The sequence below is a fragment of the Dermacentor silvarum genome, chromosome 10, assembly GCF_013339745.2.
Source record: "Dermacentor silvarum isolate Dsil-2018 chromosome 10, BIME_Dsil_1.4, whole genome shotgun sequence".
NCBI classification, from domain to species: Eukaryota; Metazoa; Arthropoda; class Arachnida; order Ixodida; family Ixodidae; genus Dermacentor; species Dermacentor silvarum.
In genome coordinates, this window is record NC_051163.1 from 143,512,876 (window position 1) to 143,540,292 (window position 27,417).

The 27,417-nt window shown below is 47.0% G+C and overlaps 1 protein-coding gene across 9 annotated transcripts in view; it reads right to left on the bottom strand.

The window, feature by feature from the left end:
- LOC119431025 (TBC1 domain family member 25-like) overlaps positions 1 to 27,417 on the bottom strand; it is a 330,392-nt gene that overhangs the window by 36,290 nt on the left and 266,685 nt on the right. For all 9 annotated transcript variants that reach the window (XM_049657439.1, XM_049657436.1, XM_049657441.1 and 6 more), the window contains 2 exons: positions 8,263 to 8,348; positions 8,011 to 8,202 (listed from right to left, as the gene is read on the bottom strand). In XM_049657439.1, coding sequence (XP_049513396.1) covers positions 8,011 to 8,202; positions 8,263 to 8,348 — 278 coding nt within the window. The remainder of the gene's footprint in view (positions 1 to 8,010; positions 8,203 to 8,262; positions 8,349 to 27,417) is intronic.

The window sequence follows — 27,417 nt, forward strand, 5'->3', positions numbered from 1 at the left end:
AAATGGAATTTGGGCAAAGCTCAGCAAAAAACCGTTCCAATCACTGACCAAGGCAATTGCTGCAATAGCCGCACTACACCTTCCAGACCAGAACAAGTCATTTGTGCTGCAAGCAGATGCTAGCAGCTATGGTTTTGGAGTAGTTTTATTGCACAAATTCAAAGGTGCACTTTGTCCGGTTGGCTTTACAAGTCACACACCGACTGCCGCAGAAAAGAATTACACGGTCACTGAGCGCGAATCTGTAGCGATTGTATTAGCGCTCAAAAGGTTTGACATGTACCGAGATGCCACCTCGCACAGGCACCCTGACCCGCAAAGGCACTGAACACCGCACAGGCACCCTGACCAAAGTGGCTGATGTCTTCTCTCGTGCAGGGCCTGGTTGCTGCCTGTGACGCCGACTCGAGATAGGTCCTTATCGCTGCTCAACGTGAGGACGGCCTTTGCCTGTGGGTGACTGCACACCAGTGATGTGTTTGTACAACTCCTATACCATCACTGCTCCTCCTTCGATTCGTACCTCAAGCCGATGATCATAATGGTAACTCTCTTCTGGGTAGTAATACCAAGGAGTCTCAGATCCGACTTCCTCTAGCACTTCTATGACCTTGCCAAACCCCGTGCCACCCAGCCTGATGCAGCTTATTCTTAGTCACAGCCTTTGGCAGATTGCTGCTTGTAATATTATAGGACCGTTTCCTCATAGCCCTTGTGGTAACCGCTACCTCTTTGTGATTACTGACCACTTGTACTGACCACTGACCACTTGGAGTTGTATCCCTTGCGTACACTGAGTTCGCGAAGTATCTGGAATTACCTCTTTGTGATTACTGACCACTACACAAAGTGGGTGGAGTGTACCCCTTGCATACACTGACTTCGCAAAATATCTGGAATGCTTTGTAGAAGTGGTTTCGTGATTTAGATTCCCACACAGTTGATAACTGACAATGCCACTTACTTCACCAGTCTCACATTCGCAAGGACGTGTTCTGCCCTGGGTATCAAACACAGTGTAAGGCGCTGCCATCAACCATCATGTAAAGTAAAGGTGGGGCTCCATGTTTGTCTGCCCACACCCGCTGGATGCAAGGGCACACGATGCGGCCTGCCACGCCAAGTGGCTTGCTATGAGAGAGAGCATGAGGGGCCATAGTTGCATATGCGGCTGCTGTTGGGCGCCACAGTGCGGGGACGGGCAAAAGCGGGAAAAAGCGAATCGTCTCACGGAAGTTACCGCAGCAAATCAGTCATTTGGAGGAACACGATTTCGCAGCGCAGCTTTTATTTGCCTGCCACCAACTTGTGTATGCTCTCAGGTACTCTTCCTGGGAAGTACTGCCCATGCGGAAATATGCTGCGTAACTGTTGTGTGCCACGGTGCACGAGCAACGCGAAGAAGAATCCAGACATCCGCATATGGGGATCAGCTAATCGAAGGCGGTGTCTACATGAAAAAGCTGTTCGAAATACTGTCTCAGCTGCTGGTGAAGCCTGAAAGATTCCTCACCCGTGCTCATATTGAACCAAATAACTTCAAAAAACTAAAAGTGCTAAGAGCGAAGCAAATATTTTTGGAAGTTATTATAGCTACGTTAAAATTCCTCCAAGAAAACCCGAAGTGCCATCCTGACGTTGCAGAATTCCAGGACTGCCTCTCCACCATTTTTTCTTTTTTTTTAAGGTAATGGTAGCTAAATTTTATGCCATTCACGACATTGGAGGTTTAAAGCTGTGTGACCAGCAGGAGGAGCCCTTCTATGCTACAGACGACGAAAGGCTTTTATGGCTGGAAGTGGACTTTATCAACTATATTGAGGATTTGCAGCTTTCTGGCGGCCGATTAAAGCAGAATATCACAAAGGAGACTTACGAGGCGAAGTTGCTGACAACTAGGTCTACAGTGGCAGTAACAGAATACCTTCTAGATCATGTCAAGTAAGTTTTTCTCACGTGAGCATTAAATTTCTTCCTTCTTCAGTTGTAATTTTACTGACCCATTCTGCTCTATCGACTGACCTCAGGTTCTGGTACGTTCCGACTCAGGGATTTAACAGTGACCCTGTGGAATTGTTCTTCAGCTGTCTAAGGCAGTTTAACGGGTGCAACGACAGAGTCGATGCTCGGGCAGATGTCTTCTCCGTGGAGACACTTCTAAAGGTTATAACTATTATAATTAAATACTAGGGAACCATAGTTCCGAGTCCAATGCTGTCGTCAGCCTGCCAATTCAAAACAATGATGTTACTTAGTTGCCCAGTTGAGATCAAACATGCTGCCAGGGAGCTTTCAGGCGAGCTAGACTGTGTGGACTACTGGTCACAACCGCAAGATGAGCGCGAAATTGCTTCAATTGCCTTTTTGGCCGGCTACCTCGCCAGTGCCTGTGATGATGAGGTATGAACTCGAATGTTTTAAAGGCTACGCAATCTGAAATAACTGGTTCGTTGAACCATGGGATGCCAACTAAACTGAATGCCAACTGCATTGCTGCAGTTGGCATCCTTAGTTCTTCTTATTGTTTTCATTTTTTTGCATTGTCAGACACATTGCAAAACAGAAACAATTTTTGTTCCAGCGAAAAAACAAACCTTCATAGCTCATTGCTCAATTTTACGAAAGTAGTGCCGCTCACTGCTTTATTGATTATTCTTAATTTCTTGAACTTCACAGCTCTTGTGCCATCAATGTAAGGAACTCCTGTAAGTGTCAAACTCGACGGAAGCAATTTATGAGTTGAGGAAAAACCTAGACAGTGGGCACCTAAAATACCCGACACCAGAACTCATCGGCATCTGCCAGCTCACGTGCCATCAACAGAGTAATAAAATCAGTGGAGGTGAGAAGGGGAGGAAAGCTCAGCACTGCTGATGCATTTCACTCGATGTTCCGCCTTGATGTGCGAAGCGAACGATTCGGAGCAGAAACTTTCTGAAATACCTTTGCTCTGCAATTGGACTGGCAACATCAAGGCAACGGTTGAGCATCCTTTAAAGCTGGTGCAAAAACCACTATCAAGAAAAGTCTGGAGACTGTGACAAGAGTCAATGGGCTTGATGTAAAGACATGTGCAGTGCAAAAGACAAGGAAGAAACATGGTCTGGGAAGAGCGCAAAGTCGGCATTCAACGACTTAGTGTCGTTTGTCTGTAGTTCATTTTCACTGTTGGAATTCTGTGTGGAATGAAAGTTATCTAGCGGAAAAATTTATTTTAGGTGACGCGAATTCACTTCTGCGAGATGGTCGCACACACATGAGAAGCATTAGTTTGTGGCTGTGGTACGTGATATTTCATCATATGTACTATCAGCGTGTTTAGAGGCAGCTGCAGGAACAATAAGTTTTCGCTTATATTTGATGTTAAGTAAGCAGCAGCAGCTGTAATTTCTGAAGTATTGTTGCGATAGCATTAAGGGCTCTGTGTCGCAGAAAATCCAGCGTTGGCGTGCGATGTTGGCAGGTGGCGGAGAAAATCACCCCCAACCAACCCGACCACGCAGGCCCTCCATGTGGTGCAAGGTTTTGGTAAACCAAAATTAAATTTCTCACAGTGAAATCCGTCACAAAAAGGGGAAAGTACGACTTTACCATTCGGCATCTGATTCGCCGTCGGATTGTTTACCAGTTGGCGTTGGATTGTAATTTGAATGTACGAGAAAACCGAATTCTGCTACGAGAAAACTCAAACACAAACCCTTTTTTGCAGCATTTCTACCAGACCTACAGCTGCGCGTTCGGTTACTTTACTTGCGAAAATGATATCCAGATGGCGCTCGCATCCTAGGCAGGTCAAACTGGGACTTCGCCTGCTAATTCGTTTTGGACACACGTGAGCGTCGGGGCAAAAGCAAACAATTAACAAAATAATAAAAAAGCGGTGCTAGGGCATTCACATTTTAATATAAGACCACTTATATTGCCCCTGAAAAAACATCTCTCCAGCAATGCATTTCTGTTTAAAAGTGAAGCTGACTTTAAGAGGATCGGCGTAAGCTTGGTCTTTGTAAGCTGGCTTTCCCACATTCAGTGTTGCAGTGAATGAAGCCTACTTGCTGTATGCGAATGGGTCCAGATAACACTATCGCGTTCTACTCTTAAAGCCAAAGCTTAACCATCCTCCAATCTTTTCTTTATCTGATTGTAATTACTAAACCCGAATGATCAAACATATTGTTACGCGAACGAAGGATTAGGTACTGGAGACTATTTACAAGTATATTTACAAAAGATAGCTGCAGCGCTGGCCAGATCAGCCGACAGCTCGAGAGCCAAGAGCAGTTCGTCTTCGTCTGGGCGCCTGCGCGCATCGTCCAAAAGAAACACGCAATATGCATGTAGCAATATTAAGACAAAAATAGAGAATTTTGATGTGTTACGCAAGGTGGAACACCTCTAGAACTGATAGCTGAGATTCTATTGGATATCGGGAAAATATGCCCGTGATTACTTGTTTGAATAGCGATCGGTGCGCGAAGTTGGATCTCGGGCATGCAGGGCAAGCCACAAAATTCCCTAACAGCTGCAGCTGTCACTAAGCAAGAGTGGTAATGAACCATTGTGTACTTTAGGTGGCTTTTAAAAGAATATTTTGTGCGTGGCAGAACGACGCATGCGCTCAAGCATAACTACAGCAGCGCACCACAAATTTCATCCCATGCGCACTCGCAACATCCGCCCCCCTCCGGTGGCACCGCGGCGGTGGCACGGAAAACTAAGCCCTCTCACGCCATTTTCAGAGCGCAGTTTGCACCGTGTGCGCTTGCATCCAGTGGCCGTGGTCTGCCTGTGTCAGTCTTTGAGAGCCAGTGTTTACTCGGAATGTTCCAGACTTTACTTGGAAAAGGTATTGATAGGCAAGTGACCCGCACATGTTACTCTATATGAAAACACCCATTCTACAGAGGCCAATCATCGGGTTCACAAACAAGCTGCGTGGCACAGCCACCATCTGGGAGCCGACGTTGTCTCCCTGCAATCATTCCCTCTTTCGGTGTCCTTTTGTAGCAGCTGCGCGTGGGGCCACTTTTTGCTTTCGTATAATGTGCAGCAGTCATGGTTATTTGATTAATGTTTTCTCGACCATGCTTGGTTGTGTAAACGCTCGCCCTTATTAGCTCATGTATTTCAGAGGCAGCTTGCCTGAATGGTCAGAAAAATGCTTATAATTGGTGAAAAAATGTGCACCTCCTACCAATCCGTGGATCCCTCGGATGCTGAAGAAACTGATCAATTTGCTCAACCTGCACTGCCTTCCGCATGCTACGAACCCGTGTGGGAAGGCGTGCAGACGTTATGTCATTACTACACCTGCCCCTTTTCAAACTTCGAATGGATGTGTGAAGCGGGTGTTCACATGCTTCTGATTCTAGATGGTAGCCGTGCGACACCTTCACGGCAAACATAGCACTTGCTCGAAGCGAAATGGGGTGCTATACTGCGCTGCAGGTGCATTAAAAATAGTTTACTGCGTCGTTCTTCCATCACCCATGGAGATAGTCATCGAAGGCAGCAAGTCGGTGTACCCTTCCTGACCTCCTCAGTGCATGCGATAGCCGACAGAAACAGATGAAGTGCAGGAAGTGTTTACGCATGCATAGGATGCAGTATCTGATGCTGTAGATTTCATGTTTATTGTGCTGTCCTTCACATGTGCATTACAAACGAGATGACTATCACATGCACATGCATCACATGATACATGTTCAGTGCGCACTGAAATAAAAAGTGTTCAAACGCCGCACCCAGTGTATGCGGCTTGTAGGCGTTGTGTATGCGGATCATCACAGCAAAGAGCATACATGTATGTTCATGTTGTTGGCAAATGCCAATACTCTACAAGTTTCAGAAGTGATGATACCATCAGTAAAGATAATCTTTACTGGTTCATTATCACCATCGTTCATCATGTGTCACTGCATGTGAGCTGTTTTGCCAGCCACGATACACTATAATGACCGCAAACACTTACAGACCATGCCACATTCAAGCGCTTGGGTTATTGCTTTTATGTAATCAAGAGTAACACAAAGAAAGTTCTAGTACAGACTACCAACTAGCTTATTGAAAGGTCAAGGTCATGTGCTTAAACATGTTCCTCTGTGTGTGTTGTCTCTGGCTTTCGCAATTACTAAACAAATCGGTAGTGCATGTGCAGTGTAGACCGCTTATAACGCAAGTTGCCGGAGTCACGAATATCCGCACTATAAGCGGTACCGCACTATAACCAAAGCAACAATTTTCAAGGCCCGCACATATGCAAAACATGTGCACCGAGCCGCCACGCGTATGCAACAGTCGAGGAATGCGGCTAGAACGTTTGCATTCAATTTACAGTCGAACCTCGTTAATTCGAACCAAATCACGCGGCGGCACCTCCGACCGGCATTGCTCCGGCACCGCCATAGAGTAAAAGCTTAGGAGAGACCCCTCAATGTCGTGCGTGAACAGTACAAAACAAAAAAAAAGAAAGAAAAAAAAAATGCGGCGGAAATTTGACCCTCTCTCAAATGGCAAGGTCGCCGATTCTGCGTTGCGCCGGAAGATGCGTGTACGTGCCGACGTTTCAGCCACGCTACGGTAGCCACGCGTAGAAAATGGCAGTGAACCCTTCTTTCTCCTTTATGCTTCCTCTACTTTCTAGTCACATGTTGACCTTGCACACTGCGGCTACGGCGCAGAGGGAAGCAGCGGCGCTGTCCCAGGCCGGCCAACAAAACTGCCCCACGCCGGCAAATGCCCGCTTCCCGATAACGGCAGAAAATGAAACTTTGGGGAGCTGGCGCCGGGCCGGCTGGAGCGGCGGCGTCCTCACGGAGGGAGCTACGAGGGAGGGCGAGGGGAGCCACCGAAGCGGCGGAGTTGCCGAGGCGAAATCCGCTTCCCCGCCGCCCTTCTCCCTCACATTCCACAGTCTCCGCGTGCGCCGTTTGCCGTGCCGTGCCGTCGCCGCCCGCTCCCCTAAGTTTCGTATACTGCCGTTATCGTGAAGCGAGCATTGGCCTGCGTTGGCAGTTTCGTGGCCCTCGCTCGCTATGCGCACCGTGATATTTCATGACTCACACTCAAGATTCTGGTTTCAGCCTCACTGCCTGTTCGTTCGCACCACGTGCTCTTCTTCTCCACTTCGTATTTCTTCCTCGAGCACTCCTTGGGGCGCCCGTTTGAGGGGAGCGTTCGCCGTCTCTGCTGACTTCCGCACTTCCAGGCAGCTGCACTGTAACCGGTATTTCTTTTCCCGCAACTGCACTATAAGCGATATGTGCCTACATGGAGTACTATTGGAAAATTAACGGGAGTCTGAAAAGACCACACTATATGCGGTCCTGCACTATAAGCGGTTACGTTATAAGTGGTCTATACTGTACTTTGTTACAATACCATCAATGTCATCCCACTGTTGTTGTCTTTCCTTCGTCATCATGCGTGAGATCCGCATGTTCGAGCGTCGCAAGTTTATGTTGAGCGAGGTGTTAACTAGTGATAATGTTGTCCAACTCGTGCTCTTTATACTTGCAAATTGTTGCTCAACAAGAACAGCGTTCCTGACCAAATACCAACGATGGCTCAAACGGATTGCCATAGCGCACGTGATTAGCATATTGTTATTAAACATTTTTTACATCTCTTAATTGTGGCGGTTACATGGCACTTTTCCAGCTTTGTAATACAGGGTTTATCATTTTCAAATAAACTCAGTTGGAAGTCCGCACTCACTTGTTTTCCTTTGTCCACTTTGTTTTTCTTTTTTCTTTTCTGTGTAATTCGTACGCGTGTACAATGGGGAAGGCATCATGCATTGCACGTTTAAAGCAGCCCTTTCGTATCCAAAAATTGTGGGGTTTAATGCCCCAAAAATGGTTATGACTAAGCGTGCCGATTATTGTAGGCTGACGAAATCTCTTTTTACAGAAGCGCAGACACCGACCAAGTTGAAAAAAAAATGATCAAAAACGTTTTGGCCCCCCACATGGGAGCCTTGTTCATAATTTTGCTTGATGCTTATCTCACCTTCCGAAGTGATGGCTCAACTCCGCCCTTGTAGATGGCGAGCCGCAGTTCACGTGGCTTGAGCAGCCGTCCTTCCCCGTCCAGGCAGGCACGAAACTCGCGGTCTCCAAGTGGGGGCGGTGTGCAGTCGCCAGACTCTTGCAAGGCGGCCAGGTTGAGCACTCTCTGGAACCGGCTCAGCGTCTTCTCCATCTATGCAACAGCAGACCCTCAGGCACACTGCACAGCAGCAGCGGCGGCGGCCGCACGTACCTGACTGAGGAGAGTGCCGGTGAGAGATGGCTTTGGCGGTGCCTTGGCCATGTCGCCTGGAGTGACAACGTCCCATTCCGCAAGGCCTGCAGCATTGTACACAAGCTCAGCTACTTCTGACAAAGGCAAAACAATTCGCTATCACAACCACACACATGTATACAGACACTTTGAGAAGGCACGCTGGCTCACGCTGGCTCATTTGCAGCCACAAGCAGCATGTGCTAAGTTGTGCATTTTCCTGCCCTAGGTTGACTCGTGCTTGTCGCCGTGTGCTGCCTGGCCGCGCATCATCAATCACTGAGGCTCTGTATCATCTGAAGATTATCTGGATTCCACAGCGAACTTCACTGAGCCTGCGTCGCGGGTATCTGGAGCAGCGCCACCTGGGCCTATAAAACCACCAGCACTGCATCGGCTCGTTGGGATTTGCGGCCACAAGCAGCATGTGCTAAGTTGTGCATTTTCCTGCCCTAGGTTGACTCGTGCTTGTCGCCGTGTGCTGCCTGGCCGCGCATCATCAATCACCGAGGCTCTGTATCATCTGAAGATTATCTGGATTCCACAGCGAACTTCACTGAGCCTGCGTCGCGGGTATCTGGAGCAGCGCCACCTGGGCCTATAAAACCACCAGCAATGCATCGGCTCGTTGGGATTTGCGGCCACAAGCAACATGTGCTAAGTTGTGCATTTTCCTGCCCTAGGTTGACTCGTGCTTGTCGCCGTGTGCTGCCTGGCCGCGCATCATCAATCACCGAGGCTCTGTATCATCTGAAGATTATCTGGATTCCACAGCGAACTTCACTGAGCCTGCGTCGCGGGTATCTGGAGCAGCGCCACCTGGGCCTATAAAACCACCAGCACTGCATCGGCTCGTTGGGATTTGCGGCCACAAGCAGCATGTGCTAAGTTGTGCATTTTCCTGCCCTAGGTAGGCCATACTTTTCAGTTTGTTCAATTAGCCTTGGGCGATTTTTGTGGCCGTTGATCCCCCGTGCATGTGCCTTTTTTGATGTACAAATGGGTGTGGATCTATGCACATACCGCGCTCGCATCGGTTTGTTTGCATGCCGCCAGCCCAGTCACAGTAGGGTTGAACTTTGCCATGACAGTTTGCGCTTTATTCGCACACTTTGCCCCAGACCATCATTAACTTTGCTGTGCATGTGTCTTGCTCTGATCTTGCTTCGAGCTGGAGACGTAGAAAGTAACCCCGGGCCCAAGATCGAAGATGTTCTTACGTTTCTGAAAGAATTTCGCGAAGAAATGTCATCCGATTTAAAACAAGTGAACCAACAATTAGCAACCTTAAATACCCGTGTCACCGCTATAGAGAAAAAAATGAGTAATGTACCGGAAATGAAAAAGCACTTTGACGCCGTCAAGAGTTCTGTTCAGGAAGTTAAGATAAACATATCTAAAGCAAACGAAGAACTCGATGTTGTAGATGACATAAGTAACAGAATGAGGCGCAACAACCTCATAATCAAGGGTATACCCGAAGAAGGCCATGAAGGATATGTCGAATCTGAGGCCATCGTGAAGGAATTTTGTGCAGCTCACTTGAAGGTCGACGTTGGTGACATTGAACGCGCCCATCGTATTGGTCAGCGCCGTCAAGGTTTTCACCGCCCTATCATCATTAAGTTCCTCAACTTTAAATCAAAAACAGAAGTGCTGCAAAATGCCCACAAACTGAAAAACCTCGAGTCCCCTAGAGTATGGATAGAGGAAGACTTCTCTCCTAAGGTACAACTGGCTCGCAGGAAGTTGCGCGACTTTGCCAAGAGCAATCGTGAAGAAAACAAACGTTTTTCTATTCGTTTTATCTCTCTGTACTTCAAAGGCTCTGTTTACCGGTATGACAGAGCTTCTAATAAAGTTGTTCAGGTTGTTGCAAGGAACCAACTTCCCAGTACTTGACCCAAACAAGCTGAAAAGCGTAAGTTTACGTCCGCACATGCAGTCTCATTGCTCTTGGCAAACTTCCGCAGCCTTTATTACAAAATTGACGCACTAAAAACACTCATGCATTCTTGCACCACAGATATTGTAATAGGTACGGAAACGTGGCTTTCCAGTGACATCACAAGCAGCGAACTTGCACTTGACCCATCGTTTTTAATCTTTCGTAAGGACAGGGAAGGCTCTAGAGGAGGCGGAGTCATTATAGTCATTAAAAAGGTATATCAACCATGCCTCGTGAAAGTCGACTCTCCACTTGAAATAGTCTGCGTCTCTGCGTGCATTGGGCATGCGCAATGTGTTATTGCCGCATGCTATCGTCCACCAGATAGCCGTTCGGAATTTGTTCATTTTTTCAATGATGCTGTACAACAGATTATATCCCACTTCCCAAAATGCATATTGATATTAGGGGGTGACTTAAATTATCCAGGTATCGAGTGGTCAACGTCGACCTTGAAAACAAACAGCAACAGATTGGAATGTCTTCATTTTCTACAAACCTTGCATTATCATCAGTTAACTCAGCTCATGCACGAACCGACACGAGGTGACCACGTACTAGACATTCTGTTAACAAATCATCCAGATCTTGCTGCGACGCATGTACTAGAACCAATAAGTGATCATAGGGTGGTGCAAGTTTCCTTTGCATTGAAAGCTGTCGAGCAAAATAAAGTAAAAAAATGCATTCTCAACTACACACGCGCTGACACTGGAAGAATTATTGCTATGTTAGCCTCATTTACAGCCGACTTTGCAAACACTTTTCAAAACAGATCGGTAAATGACAACTGGTGCTTATTCCGCGATAAACTCAAAGAAGTTGAATCTATTTGTGTGCCAAAGATAACGATTAGCTCAAGGCAGAGTGATCCGTGGTTTAACCGCGAAGTTAAGAAATGCACAAACAAGAAAAAAAGAGCTTTCAGAAAAGCTACCCGAACAAATGCTCCAGAAGACTGGCAAAATTACAAAGCCATAGCGCGCCATATAGAAACTGCAATTCTCGAAGCTAAAGAAAAATTTTTTAATTGCACCCTTCCCAATATTATTAAAATTGACCCGAAAAAGTTTTGGCAAATAGTTAACCCAAAACCAAATAGCCCTGCTCCCTTACTAATTTCCGAAAACGGAGCCATGCTTGACTCGAGAGATAGCGCAGAGCAATTTAGCAAATGCTTCTCAGCAGCTTTCACTAACAAACTGCCGCTTGATAATACTCACATACTTGAACAACCCTCAATTCAATTCGCTTTTTCTTCCATCTTGGTATCGGAACATGGCGTCTCTCGTTCAATTGACAGGCTTCCTCATAAAACCGGCCCAGGTCCTGACGGTATAAGTGCTAAGCTTCTAAAATTAACGTCGCACTACTCTTCTGTCTTGTTATCTCTAATTTTTCAGCAATCCTTAGATACCGGATGCCTGCCGCAAGATTGGAAATCAGCATTAGTAATACCGGTATTTAAATCTGGTGACGCAACAGATCCTAATAATTACAGGCCTATATCACTGACATCAATTTGTTGCAAATTACTGGAACACGTCCTGTACACTCACATTATAGCCTATCTTAACGAAAATAGTCTGCTGCTCAATAACCAACATGGCTTTCGTCAAAATCGCTCGTGTCAGATGCAGCTATACGAACTTATAACCGATATTTACATTTCTTTACACAAATTGGTTTGCACAGACGCCATTTTCATTGACTTTTATAACGCTTTTGACTAGGTGCCTCATAATCGTCTAAAACTGAAAGTTCGGAACCTACAGCTTGACTCTAACACGACGCGATGGATTGAGGAATTCCTAACCAATCGATTTCAAGTAATCTCTTTGAACAACTGTTTTTCTAACCGCACTCACGTGACTTCGGGAGTTCCTCAAGGATCTCTCAAGGATCCTTGATAAAACCACGTGACTTGATAAAACCACGTGACCCGATCGTGGATCGGGAGTTCCTCAAGGATCTGGTCCGCTACTATTTTTAATTTACATAAATGACATCGCAACTAATGTTACTTCACAAATACGTCTCTTTGCAGATGACTGCGTCTTGTATAATGAAATAAACTGCCCGGCCGACATCACTGTGCTGCAGTCTGATTTAACAAAACTTACCGAATGGTGTGACATATGACAGATGGAAATCAACATAGCCAAAACTAAACACGTAAAATTTGCTCCGTTTACTCGAGTTACCTCTGTCCAGTTTAAAATACGTGGTATAACTATTGAAACAGCATCTTCAATCAAATACTTGGGTGTCTTGCTTACTTCCAATCTAAGCTGGAATACACACATTGAACACATTACCTCAAAAGCATGGTTACCTAAAACGGCACTTACACCTTGCGAACACAGATACCAGGCTTCACGCATACAGTTCTCTTATCAGGCCCTCTTTAGAATATGCGTCCATAATTTGGCACCCCCATCATTCAAATCTCACGAACCTACTTGAATCAGTTCAAAATAAAGCTGCGCGGTTCATCTCGTCTTCATACTCTCGCTATCAAAGTGTGTCAGCCTTAAAGAAATCACTAAATCTCTCTTCTCTTGACATGCGCAGGAAATTAACACGGTTGTCGTTCTTCCATAGCCTTTTCCACAGCAACATTCCATTTGCCCGAGCTCATATTCTTCCCGCTGCTCACATATCGACGCGCACAGACCATATTCATAAAGTAAAACCTATATTTGCCAGGACTAATCTTTATCAAAATTCGCCTCTAGTTTTATCTATTGCCGAATGGAACTCACTCCCTTCAAACATTGTCTTGCTTACGGAATCATCATCATTTCATGCAGCACTACTAACCTTCTTAGAGTGTGTCAACCTGTCATAACCCACGTATTACGCTTGAATATTTACTTGAACATGTTTTTATGTGCTTAGTATTGTATAATTTTTTCCATTTCATCTGATGTGTAGTTGTGAAACATCTTGTCTGTATCTGTAGTCCTCTTCGCGTTTTCAGTTCTCTTGCGTTTTTTTTTTTTACGCTACCAAATATTGTATAAACATCGTTTTCGTTGTTGTTTTCGTTTCTTTATATCTGTTTCACGTTTTGATAATTTTACTGTACCTCATAGCTTGCCATATTATTTATATTCTACACAGTGCACGTCCATTTGACCTTTTTCATCCCCCCCTATGTAATGCCCTAACGGGCCTTTAGGGTATTTAAATAAATAAATAAATAAATAAAAATGTATACAGACACTTTGAGAAGGCACGCTGGCTCATGCCACCACAAATGTCTCGTACTGCTCTAGGTACCCCTTAGACGTCAAAGCGATCGCTCGGGTGGCATATGCATGAAGGAACCCCTCATGTCTCATGCATACACAAACACATTCATCCCTCTGAGAACAAACGGTATGTCGATGTTAGCAGACGCGAGCTTGACTGCCTTACACCAGCAAATCCAGACCATAAAGCATGGTCCCACCAGATGATGATGATGATATATGAATTTTATTGGCACAAGGGCCAGGGATGGCCAAAGAGCGCCAAGAAAGATAGTATGAAGCAGTCTATGAAGTGGTAAATGGCAGATGGTGATTGCACATGGGCTGTATAGAGGCCTAAAACATACGCTGTAAATGGCGTAAAATATATAGAACTAAAATAATGAGAATGACAAGTGATATGGGCTATGATCATAAAACATATTCTATGTCCGGATAACACAAAAAATGCGGCAAGCCAATGGCACAGATGCCTCACCAGAGCCTTTGAGCGCAAGGGCCCAGAGGCCTGTGCCTATCGCAGCTGCACGCTCTATAGAGAGGGCGTGCTACGAATCTTTTGGGCTAATAACGTGCCACATAACATCGTTTAAAAAATTAAGCACCGCTTTAGACCCGAACTGCGCCAAGAAACAGTGTGGGATGAAGGCGGAAACGTTGCTGGTAAGCTTGAGGAAAATGCTTTTTTCGTTCAGGTTCTGCTTTCTGGTCAGCCTCTCGCCACATCTACCACAGTTAGGAGGTTCAGCACCAGTTAAAAGATAAGAATGAGTACCATAGGTGTGCCCTATTCTCAGTCGGCAAAAGAGCACATAGCATCATCGTGACTTTGATAGTGGCAACCAATTCCCTAACTGGGGTTTGATTGCGTGCAGCTTATTCAAGGTTTCGGCATCCCACAAGTGTTGCCAATAGCTCCTAAGCTTTTTACGAAGGAATGGCTTCAGGTCTGTGGCTGGGACTGCTATGAACAAATTGCTAACTTTCGTTACCATGGCTTTAGCCATTTCATCTACTAGCACATTTCCCTCGATGCCTCTGTGCCCAGGCACCCAGCATAATACAACATGTTGGTTAGACATATAGGTTGTGCATAGCAGTGCGTAAAGGTAGTTGATTATAGGATTTTTGTGTTTCTGTATTGATTTTAAAGCTTTCACTACACTTAAGGAGTCTGTGAATATAATCGCTTTTGGAAGGTGTGTTTTTCTAATATGTTTAACAGTCGCCATCACTGCATAGGCTTCTGCAGTGAAGGTGCTGGTTTCCCGGTGCAGGATGTCGGATTCTGAAAATGATGGACCAGCAGCTGTATATGAGATGCCGGAATGTGACTTCGATGCGTCTGTGTAGAATTGTGGGCAAGAGTACTTCCATTGGAGTTCGAGGAAGTGCATACGAATGTGTACCTCTGAAGCATGTTTAGTGATGTCTGCAAATGACAAATCACACATTATCTCCGGCCACAGCCATGGCGAAAGCGGCTTTGCTGGAGCCATCACTTCATCTGTAGGTAGCGAAATACCCATGTTCTCACTCAATTTCCTTACATGCAGTGAAAAGGGCTGTCTCACAGAAGGTCAATTTCAAAAAAGTGTACTTGATGTGGTATCGTTTATCGTAGAATAACATAGATGTTCACAGTTCGAGCTTACTTTCAGAAAGTATAATGAACTAGAGTATGTCCTCTGCAGATCAAGAGACCACACGTTTGATTCTACATACAGACTCTGTATGGAACTTGTTCTGAAGGCACCGGTCACGAGGTGGATACCTAGATGGTGCACAGGATCTGGCATCTTCAGGGCGCTGGGTGAAGCAGATTGGTAGACTACAGCACCGTTATCTAAACGCGAGCATATAAGGCTTTTGTGCAGTCATGAGGCACTTCCTGTCACTACCCCACGTTGTATGCAACAGGATTTTAAGGATATTTAGTGTTCTTAGGCATTTACCTTTAATGTGCTTTATGGGAGAAATAAAGATAAGCTTTGCGTCTAGTATGATACCTAAGAATTTGTGTTCTGCATTCACAGGAACGCGTTCTCCATGGAGTTCAATAATGGGCTCTGGGACCAGGCATCTTTTTCTTGTAAACAGGACACAGGAGCTCTTTTGGGGTTTGAGCTTAAATCCATTCTCATTAGCCCACTTAGACAGTTTGTTCAGGCCTAGCTGAACTTGTCGCTCACAGATGGACAGGTTACATGACTTGAATCCTATCTGCACGTCATCAACATATGCACAATAACATAGACTTCGCGGAATACAGGAGTGCAATGAATTCATTTTAACAATAAAAAGGGTGAAACTAAGGACGCCACCCTGAGGCACTCCAGTTTTCTGCACAAGTTGCCTAGACAAAATGTTTCCAATTCTAATACGGAATGTCCGGTTAGAAAGGTAGCTTTCAATTAAGCTAAACATGTTTCCACGGATTTCCATTTCGGAAAGGTCTCTTAATATTCCGTAACACCAGGTAGTGTCGTATGCTTTTTCCATATCTAGGAATACCGAGAGAAAGAATTGTTTATGAATGAAGGCATCACAAATAATGCCCTCAAGGCGTATGAGATGGTCAGTCGTCGACTGGCCTTCCCTAAAGCCACACTGGCACGCATCAAGCAGTTTGTTCGATTCCAGAAAATGTAGAAGACGGCGATTAACCATTTTTTCAAAAAGCTTACAAAGGCAATTCGTAAGTGTTATTGGGCGATAGCTTGTTACAGAGGAGGGATCTTTACCCTGCTTCAGAACTGGAACACCAGCTTCTTTCCATGCAGCTGGAAGGTACCCGGCAGTAAAAATTTTATTAAAAAGTACTAGGAGCGTCCTTAATGTGTCTGTGTGGAGGTTTTTAATCATGTCATACATGATTCTGTCGGCCCACTGGGCAAAGCTTTTACACATGTTCAAAGAAGCTCTTAACTCAGCGATACTAAAAGGAAGGTTAAAAACGTTGCTCTGTGGGCACATACGGTTGAGTGCCTTGCATTCAGCTATCTGTGTTTAAAAAATGATTCAGAGTACTGGGTCGAGCTAGACACACGCTCAAAGTGTTCACCGAGAGCGTTCGCCTGGTCCTCCAAGCCGTTCCCTTGTTCATTGACAAGCGGTAATGGATGGGTCTCCTGCCCCTTTAGCCTTCTAAGGCCATTCCATACTTTAGACTCTTGTGTGTAAGATGTTATGCCAGACAGAAACCTCTCCCAGCTAGCCCTCCTTGCTTGTCACCGCGACCGTCTTCCCTGTGATTTTACCAGTTTAAATTCTATGAGATTTTCCGCAGTCGGGCAGCGACGCAGTACACCCCACGCTTTGTTCTGTCTCTTTCGTGCCAGTCTGCACTCCTCTATCCACCAGGGGACCCGTCTCTTACATGAGAGATCTTTTGCTTGTGTAATGAATTTTTCAGCAGCATCAATTATAAAACCAGTAAAATACGCTTGTGATAAGTACGTTGACTCTTTAAAACTTTTCCAATCAGCTGACGGTATTTTTCAACGGGTGGTGTGGGGTGGACTGTCATGTTCCTGTACTAAGTTAAGCATTACAGGAAAGTGGTCACTCCCAAATGGGTTCTTGACAACATACCAGTCTATGTAAGGAAGGAGGCTCACAGTGCCAATCGCTAAATCTATAGAAGAATATGAATTGTTGTGTATATTGTAATAGGTGAGCTCTTTTTTATTAAAGAGGCACACACCAGATGTTACGAAGAAGTTTTCAATAAGTCGACCCCTGGCATCACACCGGGAGTCTCCCCACAAAGTACTGTGAGCGTTAAAATCACCAGTTATAATATAGGGCTCCTGGAGCTGGTCAGTCAGCTTGTAGACATCTGTTTTACTAAGTTGGTAACGAGGCGGTATGTAAATGCAACAGATTGTTATTAATTTGTTAAATAGAATTGCTCGCACAGACACCGCCTCAAGGGGCGTCTGAAGAGAAAGGTTCGGACAAGCAACAGACTTATCTACAATTATTGCTACTCCACCGGACGGGGTAACAGCGTCGTCACGGGCCCTCCGGAAGATAGCATACTGTCTGAGGAAGTTTGTTTATTGGGGTTTTAAATGTGTTTTCTGAACACAGTACTTTTGGCTTATATTTATGGAGGAGTTCTGTGATATCGTCGAGATTATGGAGAAGTCCTCTCACGTTCCATTGTAAGATTTGTGTGTCCATTTGTATAGTGTTTTATGCTGTGCGTGCAAGAATGCAATGTTAGCTCACGGGCCTTTTCCAGGCACCGTGACATGAGATTTTTCTTTTTCGGAGCAGTCGATAGAATCGCGCCGCTCCTTTGGCGCTGGCTGTGCCCTCACGCTTGGTGTTGTGTTCGTGTCCTCTTGTGAGGCGCTGGACACGCGCTCTTGCGGGCGCTGTGTTTGCTTTGAAAGCTTCGCCTCAAAAGATGAGACTTGGAGCCAACCAGCCCGGAGGTTGATGGACCCTTCTTGGATGGCGGAGCAGCACTGGCTGCACCCGCCGAGGGGGCGGATGGCGTCACCACCGGCTCACTATGCATGTGCCAAACAGCCGTTGGAGGCGTTGTGGCGCTGCCCCCTGACGCGCCACTTTGGCAAAGCTGGTTTTTGGCAGGTAAGATACCCGCCTGCGTGCCTCCTTGAAAGTTATATTTTCCTTCCACTTTAATTGTCACTATTTCCTTTTCTTTTTCCCAGGATGGGCACGACCGCGAGTATGCGGCGTGCTCCTCATCACAGTTAACACAATGTAGAGGGCTTTCACAATACTCAGAAGAGTGTTCATGACCATGGCATTTCGCACAAGTTAGGCAGCCTCGGCAGTTCTGTGAACTATGATCGAACCGCAACATCGAAGAGGATTTGGCACGTACAGCCTAACACGAACCTTGATGTACCCGGCCTCGATGGACTCGGGCAGAACACTTGAGTTGAAAGTAAGTATCCGATGCTTGGTTTGGATTTCTTTGCCGTCTCACCTCATCTTAATCCGTTTAACATTGATGACATTCTGGTCACTGAAACCCTCCAGGAGTTCAGCCTCACTCAGCTGCAACAGATCATCATCTTGAGACAATGCCACGGGTGGTATTCATAGTACGGTGCGGAGTTACTGTTACTTGGGCACCTCCAAATGACACTAGATTGGGCAGTTTCTCGTATTGTTTCACATCACGGAGTTCCAAGAGGAGATCCCTGCTTGCAATCCTAGATGCTTTATAGCCTGGTCCAAGAATATCAGTCAAAGACTTTGAGACAAGGAAAGGTGAGATTGCTCGTACTGATTTGTCTAGTTTTTCTGAGTGAATCACATGGAATCAGGGAAAAGTTTCTCTTTGGCGACCAAAAAACTGGAAGACTTCATCCATGCGCCCTCTTTTCTTAGGGCGATCGGGGAGTGGGGGCAAAGAACTCGCCATAGGTAAATGTGTAGTTTTCGGCAGCAACACCAGCCACCCACCGTGGAATCCTACAAAAGGACGCTGCAGGGCCTGTAAACACAGTCCTGCAGACGCCAGCTGTACGTCGCCACTATAACCGAATATGAAATAACCTAGGTTGGCTACTCACACAGGGTTCACCCTCGCTGCCAAGAAGATCGGAATATAGAAGAGGAGGAGAAGACAGGAAAGATTGAAAGGAAGAGAAAAAAAATGCAGATTGAAGAGGGGGACAGGAAAAGGCAACTACCAATTTCTGATTTCCCACGGGTGGGTCAGCCTGGGGGTGCTGTTTACATGAAGCCGAGGCCAAAGAGGCGTGTTGCCTCTGCCGAGGGGCCGTAAAGGTCCAAACACCCGGCATCGGCTCAACCCCCAGGATCCTCTTTTCTCCGGACACGACTAAGCTGCACAAAGTTAGACGCGGGAGTGTCCCACCCCCATGTGCTCGGGTCCGTGGTGTCACAACACACCAAACGCCTGCTTACGCATATGCCCCTGCGGGGCGTGGTCCCACCAGGTCCTAGAAGCTACAAGCTGGCTTTGCCGTTGCTACTTCCGGAATCCGGTACATGAACATAACTAACACATCTACGACATGTCACGTTGTGACAAAGAAGAATCCGGTACATGAACGTACCTCGCACATCAACCAGATGTTACGTCGTGAAATGAACATCAACGGTCCATGAATGCACCTAGCACATCTACCAGATGTCACGTCGTGACAGAGAAGAACCCGACCGTGGCACAAAGGCGAGTCACAAAACTAAGTCATTATTGAGCAAAACAAGGTACATTCAGGCAGAATGATAGTCATGAGCACATGCCTTCATCGTCGAAATCTGATCTGTGGGTTTAGCACGTGGGCTATTTATACATGACTCAGGTGCTCGCATGTGTTCTAGAATGTACAAGACTATTTGCATTGCGCATGTAATCTGATTACGTAAGGTTCAACGACAACCTAGGCAACAGATAGATTTTGCAATAGCATTCAAGAAAGTTCCCATGCATGTAAGCAGGTTTTGCGCTGGGCGTTAAATTTAACAGTGAGCAGGTGAAAAGCAGGCCCCGGTAAATCGATAAACAATGTAAACATTTCAATACTGCATTCCGATTTCATCATATGAGAGACAGTCATTAGAGAGCAGGTCATTAAAAAGCAAGCATTGTGATCAAGTAAGTCGGTACGAATCCATAACTTAGGAGCGCAAAAGGGACGAAGGATGGAACTAAGAATACAAGACGGATGCTACATTTACCTAAGTTCTAGTGCGAGGCATAGCCCATTAATGTAGGCGATAACCCCTGACATGTCGTAGATGTCTTAGGTATGTTCATGTACCGGATTCCGGAAGCCGTGAATGAAGCCCATTCCTCCTCTATTTTTTCGCTCCGCAATGGGAGCCGTTGGTCCGCCTTAGTTCAGCGAGTTGCCGCGATGTGACGCTACCCAGAGGGTACATGACTGCTTGTGTCATGCGTGCGTCTAAGCGCGCACTGCTGTCGTTCCGGAGGAGATGCAGGATTACTTCTTCCTATCTAATGACTTGCTCTCTGATGACTGTCTCTCATATGATGAAATCGGAATGCAGCATTGATATTGCCACGACCTTGACACGACTGAAAGTCACTCGGTGCAATTCCATGCTAGGCATGTCGGATTGATCATCGAAGAAGACAACGACAAAGGCGCCAGAGTAGTTCTATAAAAGATCTATAGCGTCGACGGAAGTGTTTTGTTGTTTTGTCTGTGACAAACTGGTGGAGTTGCTGAGTACGCGTCTATGTACTCTGACCCCCAGGATCTGGAAGCGAACCAGCTACACAAAAGCCGACGGCTTCAAAGACTACCTCCGGAATACGGCCTTCAAGATCTGCCGAGGATGTCGACCACAACCGCAACCCAGACACAGGAGACATACGGTACGGGACAGCCTCCTGCGTCGCTGGTTCTCCACACGCCCCAATGGCCGCGGCCTTTCCATGGTGAGCCTTTTGAGGACGTGGAAGATTGGCTCGATGACTTCGATCGTGTGGCCGAGGTTAATGATTGGGATGAACAGATGAAGCTAAGGCGCGTGTACTTCGCCCTAGAGGACTCTGCCCGAACATGGTTCGCTAACCACGAGCCATCCATCACCACCTGGCAAGAATTTCAACGGCAGATACGCGATACGTACAGCAGTCCCGCAAGAAAAGAGCGAGCAGAGCAAGCCCTTCAGAGTAGGGTTCAAAAGCCTAATGAAAGCGTAGCCATGTTCGTAGAGGACATGTCGCGGCTTTTCAAGCATGCTGACCCTGGCATGACAGAAGCGAAGAAGGTCCGCCTGCTGATGCAAGCAATGAAAGAGCAGCTGTTTGCAGGACTAATGCGAAGGCCTCCAGCTACAGTAGCCGAGTTTGTCAGTGAGGCGACAACAATGGAGCGAGCCCTTCAGCAACGCTCCTCAATCTACGATCGCTAAATCACCCTGGGATCAGCATCTCCATCTCTCTCGTTGCCCTGTGACACCGATGCGCTTCGAGAGCTTGTGCATAGTGTCGTGCGGGAGGAGATCAATCGACTACAGGGAGTGCGTTTTCAGCCGACCGCAACGCCCCTCACAAATATTGTCCGCGAAGAAGTCCGCCAGGCGGCACAGCCATTCGTGCAAACCCGACCTGAAGCTGCCCCTGTACTGACTTATGCGCAAGCAGTGAGGCTACCTGCACAGCCCGTAAACCACCATAACCTGCCTTCTTCTGAAGAACCGCTGCGCCATTTCCAGGGTCAAACTTCGCATACAACTATGTACGAGTCCACAAGCCCCCGAATCAATACGCGAAAGTCAGACGTGTGGCGCGACTGTCAGCCACTCTGCTTCCACTGTGGCAAAGCGGGCCACTTGTACCGTGCCTGCTACTACCGACGAATAGGACTCCAGGGATATCACCCCGGCGCTCGTCGCCCACGTGAGGGAGAGCGCCTGAGAGAAATCCAGCAATATCTGGCCAGTCGAGATTCGTCGCTGTACGCGCAGTTCCCACCGTTTGAACAGTCCCTGCCAACGAGCTGATCTCCGTCTCCACAGAGGCGCCAGTCACGATCACCACCTCCTCGACGATCGGCGTTCACCTAGTCGCTACACTACGTTCTCCGCTTCTGTGGGCAACCACAGAGCCCAAGTCGGGGAAACTAAGAACAGCGACCTCGGGGGGTGGGGCCGCTGTACAACGCACTTCGAAAGATCCTCCGCTGCGACACCCTGACGACGACGTCACCGACGACGATAACGATGACGACAACAACGACTGTGTACCTTTGGCACCTTCATTCGAAAACCGTAAACCTGTTTCAGCCGACATACTCGTTTCTGTAGATAACCACCCGGTAACCGCTCTTGTCGATATTGGTGGCGATTATTCTGTTCTGAGTGGACAACTGGCTACTGCACTTCGCAAGGTGACGACACCGTGGTCCGGACCTAAGCTCCGTACAGCCGGCGGTCATGTTCTCACACCGACCGGCAAATGCACTGCGAGGGTACGCATTCGTGAGGCCACGTTTGTCGCTTCATTTATTATACTGGCAGAGTGCTCTAGGCAGGTCATTCTCGGTATGGACTTTCTTCTAGAGTACGGGGCAATCATAAACCTTCGCGAGTTGCTTGTCACTTTTTCCAGCGAACATGCAACTCATTCGGACGACTATCACCCACAGTCTATGGTGTTACGCGTTTCTGGTGACTGCGCTACTTTGCCACCACGGAGTACAACGTTGATCACTGTGGAAACAGACGATGATCCTCCCCATCTCGGAATCGCTGAAGGCAATCTGTCAGTCTTGTTGGCTCGACAGGTTTGCGTAGCTCGCGGCATCTTGCAGCTGTCGTCACAGACTGCTCAGATTTTAGTGACTAATTTCAGTCGTGAATACCAGCACTTCGCCCCACGAACTGCCATCGCCTATTTGGAGCCAGTCAGTGACAACCCTGCTTGTTTAACTGTAGGACAGAATGGCGCAGATGCTACTTGTGACGTACCGACCATCAGCAAGATTGATGTGAATTCAAAATTATCAGGTGGACAACAGGTGGACATTCGGAGCCTTTTACAGTTTTTTGCAGACTATTTCGCTTCAACATCGAAGGTCAACCAAACGCCTATCGCGAAACACCGAATTATTACAAATCCTGATGAAAGACCCGTGCGCCAACGTGCCTACCGTGTTTCTCGTAAAGAGCAAGACGCCATCCGCAATCAAGTCCAACAAATGCTTACCGACGACATCATACAGCCCTCCACCAGTCCATGGGCGTCACCTGTAGTTCTGGTTAAAAAGGAAGACGGTACAATGCGTTTTTGTGTTGACTATTGCAAGCTTAACAACGTTACGAAGAAAGACGTTTATCCCCTTCCCCGCATCGACGATTCTTTGGACCGCCTTCGACATGCCCGATACTTCTCATCGATGGACCTACGCAGCGGCTACTGGCAAATAGAGGTTGATGACCGTGACCGTGAGAAAACCGCCTTTATTACGCCTGATGGGCTCTACGAATTCAAGGTCCTTCCTTTCGGATTGTGCTCTGCACCTGCTACCTTTCAGCGCATGATGGACACGGTACTATCAGGTCTCAAGTGGCAGTCATGCCTTGTCTATTTAGATGATATCGTTGTGTTTTCTGACACTTTTGAGCAGCACCTACAGCGCTTACAAGCAGTTCTTGACGCAATTCGTGCTGCTGGCCTGTCCTTAAAGCCTGAAAAATGCCATTTCGGGTACGACGAACTCAAATTTTTAGGCCATGTTGTCAGCTACGCAGGCATTCGACCCAGCCCCGACAAAACCATTGCTGTTGCTTCGTTTCCTACACCGGTGAACAAACACGAACTCCGCCATTTTCTAGGGCTTTGCGCATATTATAGACGCTTCGTGGCTAACTTTTCAAGGATAGCCGAACCTTTGCAGCGGCTAACAAAGGATAATGTTCCGTTTGTCTGGGAGCAGGACCAACAAGAGGCCTTCTGTGAACTCCAGAAACATCTCCAAACACCTCCAGTTCTAGGACACTTTGACGAAGACAGTGACACCGAGTTGCACATGGATGACAGCAACGTTGGCCTTGGTGCCGTCCTCGTACAGTGGCAAGATGGAGCCGAGCGCGTCATTGCGTACGCAAGCCGCACTTTGTCTCCAGCTGAAAGGAACTATTCGACTACGGAGAAGGAATGCTTGGCTGTTGTGTGGGTAATTGCTAAGTTCCGCCCATATTTGTACGGCCGATCGTTTCGAGTTGTGACAGATCACCATTCATTGTGCTGGCTCGCCAATCTGAAGGATCCCTCTGGCCGTCTCGCACGCTGGAGTCTTCGCTTGCAAGAATACGACATGACAATCGTGTTCAAGTCCGGGCGTAAACACACCGACGCCAACTGCCTGTCGCGTGCTCCACTTCAACCGTCGCCATTCGATGTTGATGAAGTGGGCGCATTTCTTTCCATTGTCAGTGTTAGACATCAGCAAGCAACAGCGCGATGATTCAGAACTCCGGCCTCTCATCGACTACCTTGAGAACCGTCTACCAGAGCCGCCTCATATGTTCGTCCGAACGTTATCTTCGTATTTTCTCCGCGATGGCGTCCTCTACAAATTGAGTTTTCACTCAACCGCAACCGCCTGCCTCCTTGTAGTGCCGTCCGCACTACGTCACGACATCCTGCGGGCCTCTCATGACGAGCCATCTTCGGGCCACTTGAGATTCGCACGGACGTTCTCACGCATACACCAAAAGTACTTCTGGCCTAACCTTCGCCGTGACGTCAAGCAATATGTGAAGACATGCCGCGACTGCCAGAGACGCAAAACACTACCTGTGCGTCCCGCTGGAATTCTCCATCCAGTTGATCCTCCACGGATCCCTTTTCAGCAAGTCGGCATAGATTTGCTTGGACCATTCCCCACGTCGAGGGCTGGTAACCGTTGGATTGCTGTAGCCACAGATTACCTTACACGTTACATTGAAACCCGAGCTCTCCCACGAGGCACTGCTAATGATATTGCGACCTTCTTTGTACATGGCATCATACTCCGCCACGGTGCTCCGACAGTGGTTATAACCGACCGGGGCACAGCATTTACAGCGCAGCTCACAGAAGATATCATGCATCTCAGTGGTTCAGTTCACCCCAAAGCCTCTGCTTATCATCCCCAGACGAATGGGCTCACAGAAAGGCTAAACAAAACGATCGCTGATATGATTCCCATGTACGTTGACGTCAACCACAAAAACTGGGACAACGTTCTCCCATATGTTACGTTTGCGTATAATACTGCCGTTCAAGAAACTACCGGCTTCACCCCTTTTCGCTTGGTGCATGGCCGAGAAGCTGTAACAACGTTGGACGCAATGCTTTTACCCACCCACTGTTCTAATGTTGTCACTGATGCTGCCGAATTCGCTCGATGCGCCGAAGAGGCGCGCCAGCTCGCACGAATGCGTATCCGCTACCAACAACACAACGACGCCAACCGATACAATCTTCGTCACCGAGACGTCACTTATCAACCTGGTGACAAAGTATGGGTGTGGACACCGATCCGCCAGCATGGTCGGTCGGAGAAACTTTTGCGCCGCTACTTTGGACCCTATAGGATTGTTCAACGCCTCGGCGACGTGACATACGAAGTGATTCCTAAAGTAGAAGGCACCACTCGCCGTCCCCGACGCCCACGCCTGTCCGATGTCGTTCACATCTCTCGGTTGAAGCATAGTCCCTTAATAGCTTTTTCTGGTCACGAAACTCCCGCCTCAGTTTAATATAGAGCCAGCGCCTGCCGCTAGGGGCGCCGTAGTAAAAGAAAGGCCACCTAGCCGAGCGGCCGCCGCAGGCGGCGGCGGTATTTTTTCTGCTCTGGTCGCGTTGCGGCCGAAAGCCCAGCTTCTTTTAGATTTTATTTACATTCTATTTTGTCGTAGCCAGTTACATTATCCAAACTTGAACATCTGAGAGTGTTTTCTAATTGAAATCAAGGCACGTACAAAAAGTAAACAATCTCAAAGTCGGCTGGCGGCTCCGTGTGTCAGCAGACGACGCGCATAGAATTGTTCTTACTGATAAATCTGTCGTTAGTTGGCCCAACCGGCTTCGATTAAAAACTTTTAAGCGGCCTTTATGCGCCGTACAAAGAATAAGACATTAGCGGCGTGGCGTTGCCAGTAAACGACAACATGAGCTCAAGGTCGTGTGATGTTAGTGAATTCCGATTGCACTCGAACCGTTCAGGCGACGGTGACAGATTCTAATCGCACGTAAGATAAAATGTTCTATGACGTCAGAATTAGTTTGGAACAGGTACATCGGCAGATCGTAGCCGTGAATGAAACGCTTGCTTGAAGGGTAGTATTGTCATTTTTCATGTATCGCAAGCTTTGCTAGTTTTCGTGCGTATATTATTCCAAATGTGCGACAAAGTTTTCAAACACGATTTTCGTTGTCAATGTACCCTATGAAAACCCAAACGGATTATTATACCCGACTGACTCAGCCCTGCACTTATTATTCTCTAACTCGCACAAGCAGAGTGAGGAGGATTGACGGTCCGTTGCACTCAGTACCATACCTCCTTGGCGAACAGCGACGCATGATAGTATTTGAATCGCGAACTTTCTTTGAAGCAAATGTAGCCGTTTTAACTCGCGAAAATTCTCATGAGAAATAACATTTAATTTTCGCTTTCACTCAGCACTGCTGTAGTGTAGAGTGAAAAATGATCTGAAAGTTGTATTGACACAGAAAACTGACAGCTTGTTTTTTCCTGTTGCACTATGTTCCTAATGTCCCATTTATCACGGCTGGAAGCCTACTTTGCTTCAGGAAACAAAATTACTTCTGTGGCATGGCCCTTTTGTGAGCCGCACAGCGCTGAGGTAGCAACCTTAAGCAAATGTTACAATTGTCAATAGCTGTTGCTATCAGCATGCGAAATCCATAGGCATGAACTCAAACTAAGTGGTTATGCGAATAATTTGCCGTCTATAAATATCAACACACATACAGTGCAATCATGGTTGGAGGTCATAAATATTTTATTGTTTAAACCAGAACAAAGTTTTTATGTGTGCTTATATTCTCATGGAGATACTAATAGGCACCGATTTTATTTGCAATATATAAATGAAACAAATATTGTAGACAGAACAGGCTGAGAATCACACACACACGCACGAACGAACGCGCACACACACACACACACACACACACACGCACAAACGCACACACACAGGCCATCGAAAACACGAGGAATGACAGTTGGCCTGAGGCGCGGTTTGTCCCTCGGCAACGATACGGCGTCAATGTTTATCGTGAAATCATCCGTACGGAGATGGATGATGGATCAAAGTGATTCGCGCACACAATCTCATGCTTGGACTCGAAGCTGAAATCGTCTGTTTCTTGCCGTGGTATGGCTCGCTTCCAATTCTCGAAGTGCTCACCAACACTCGGCATTC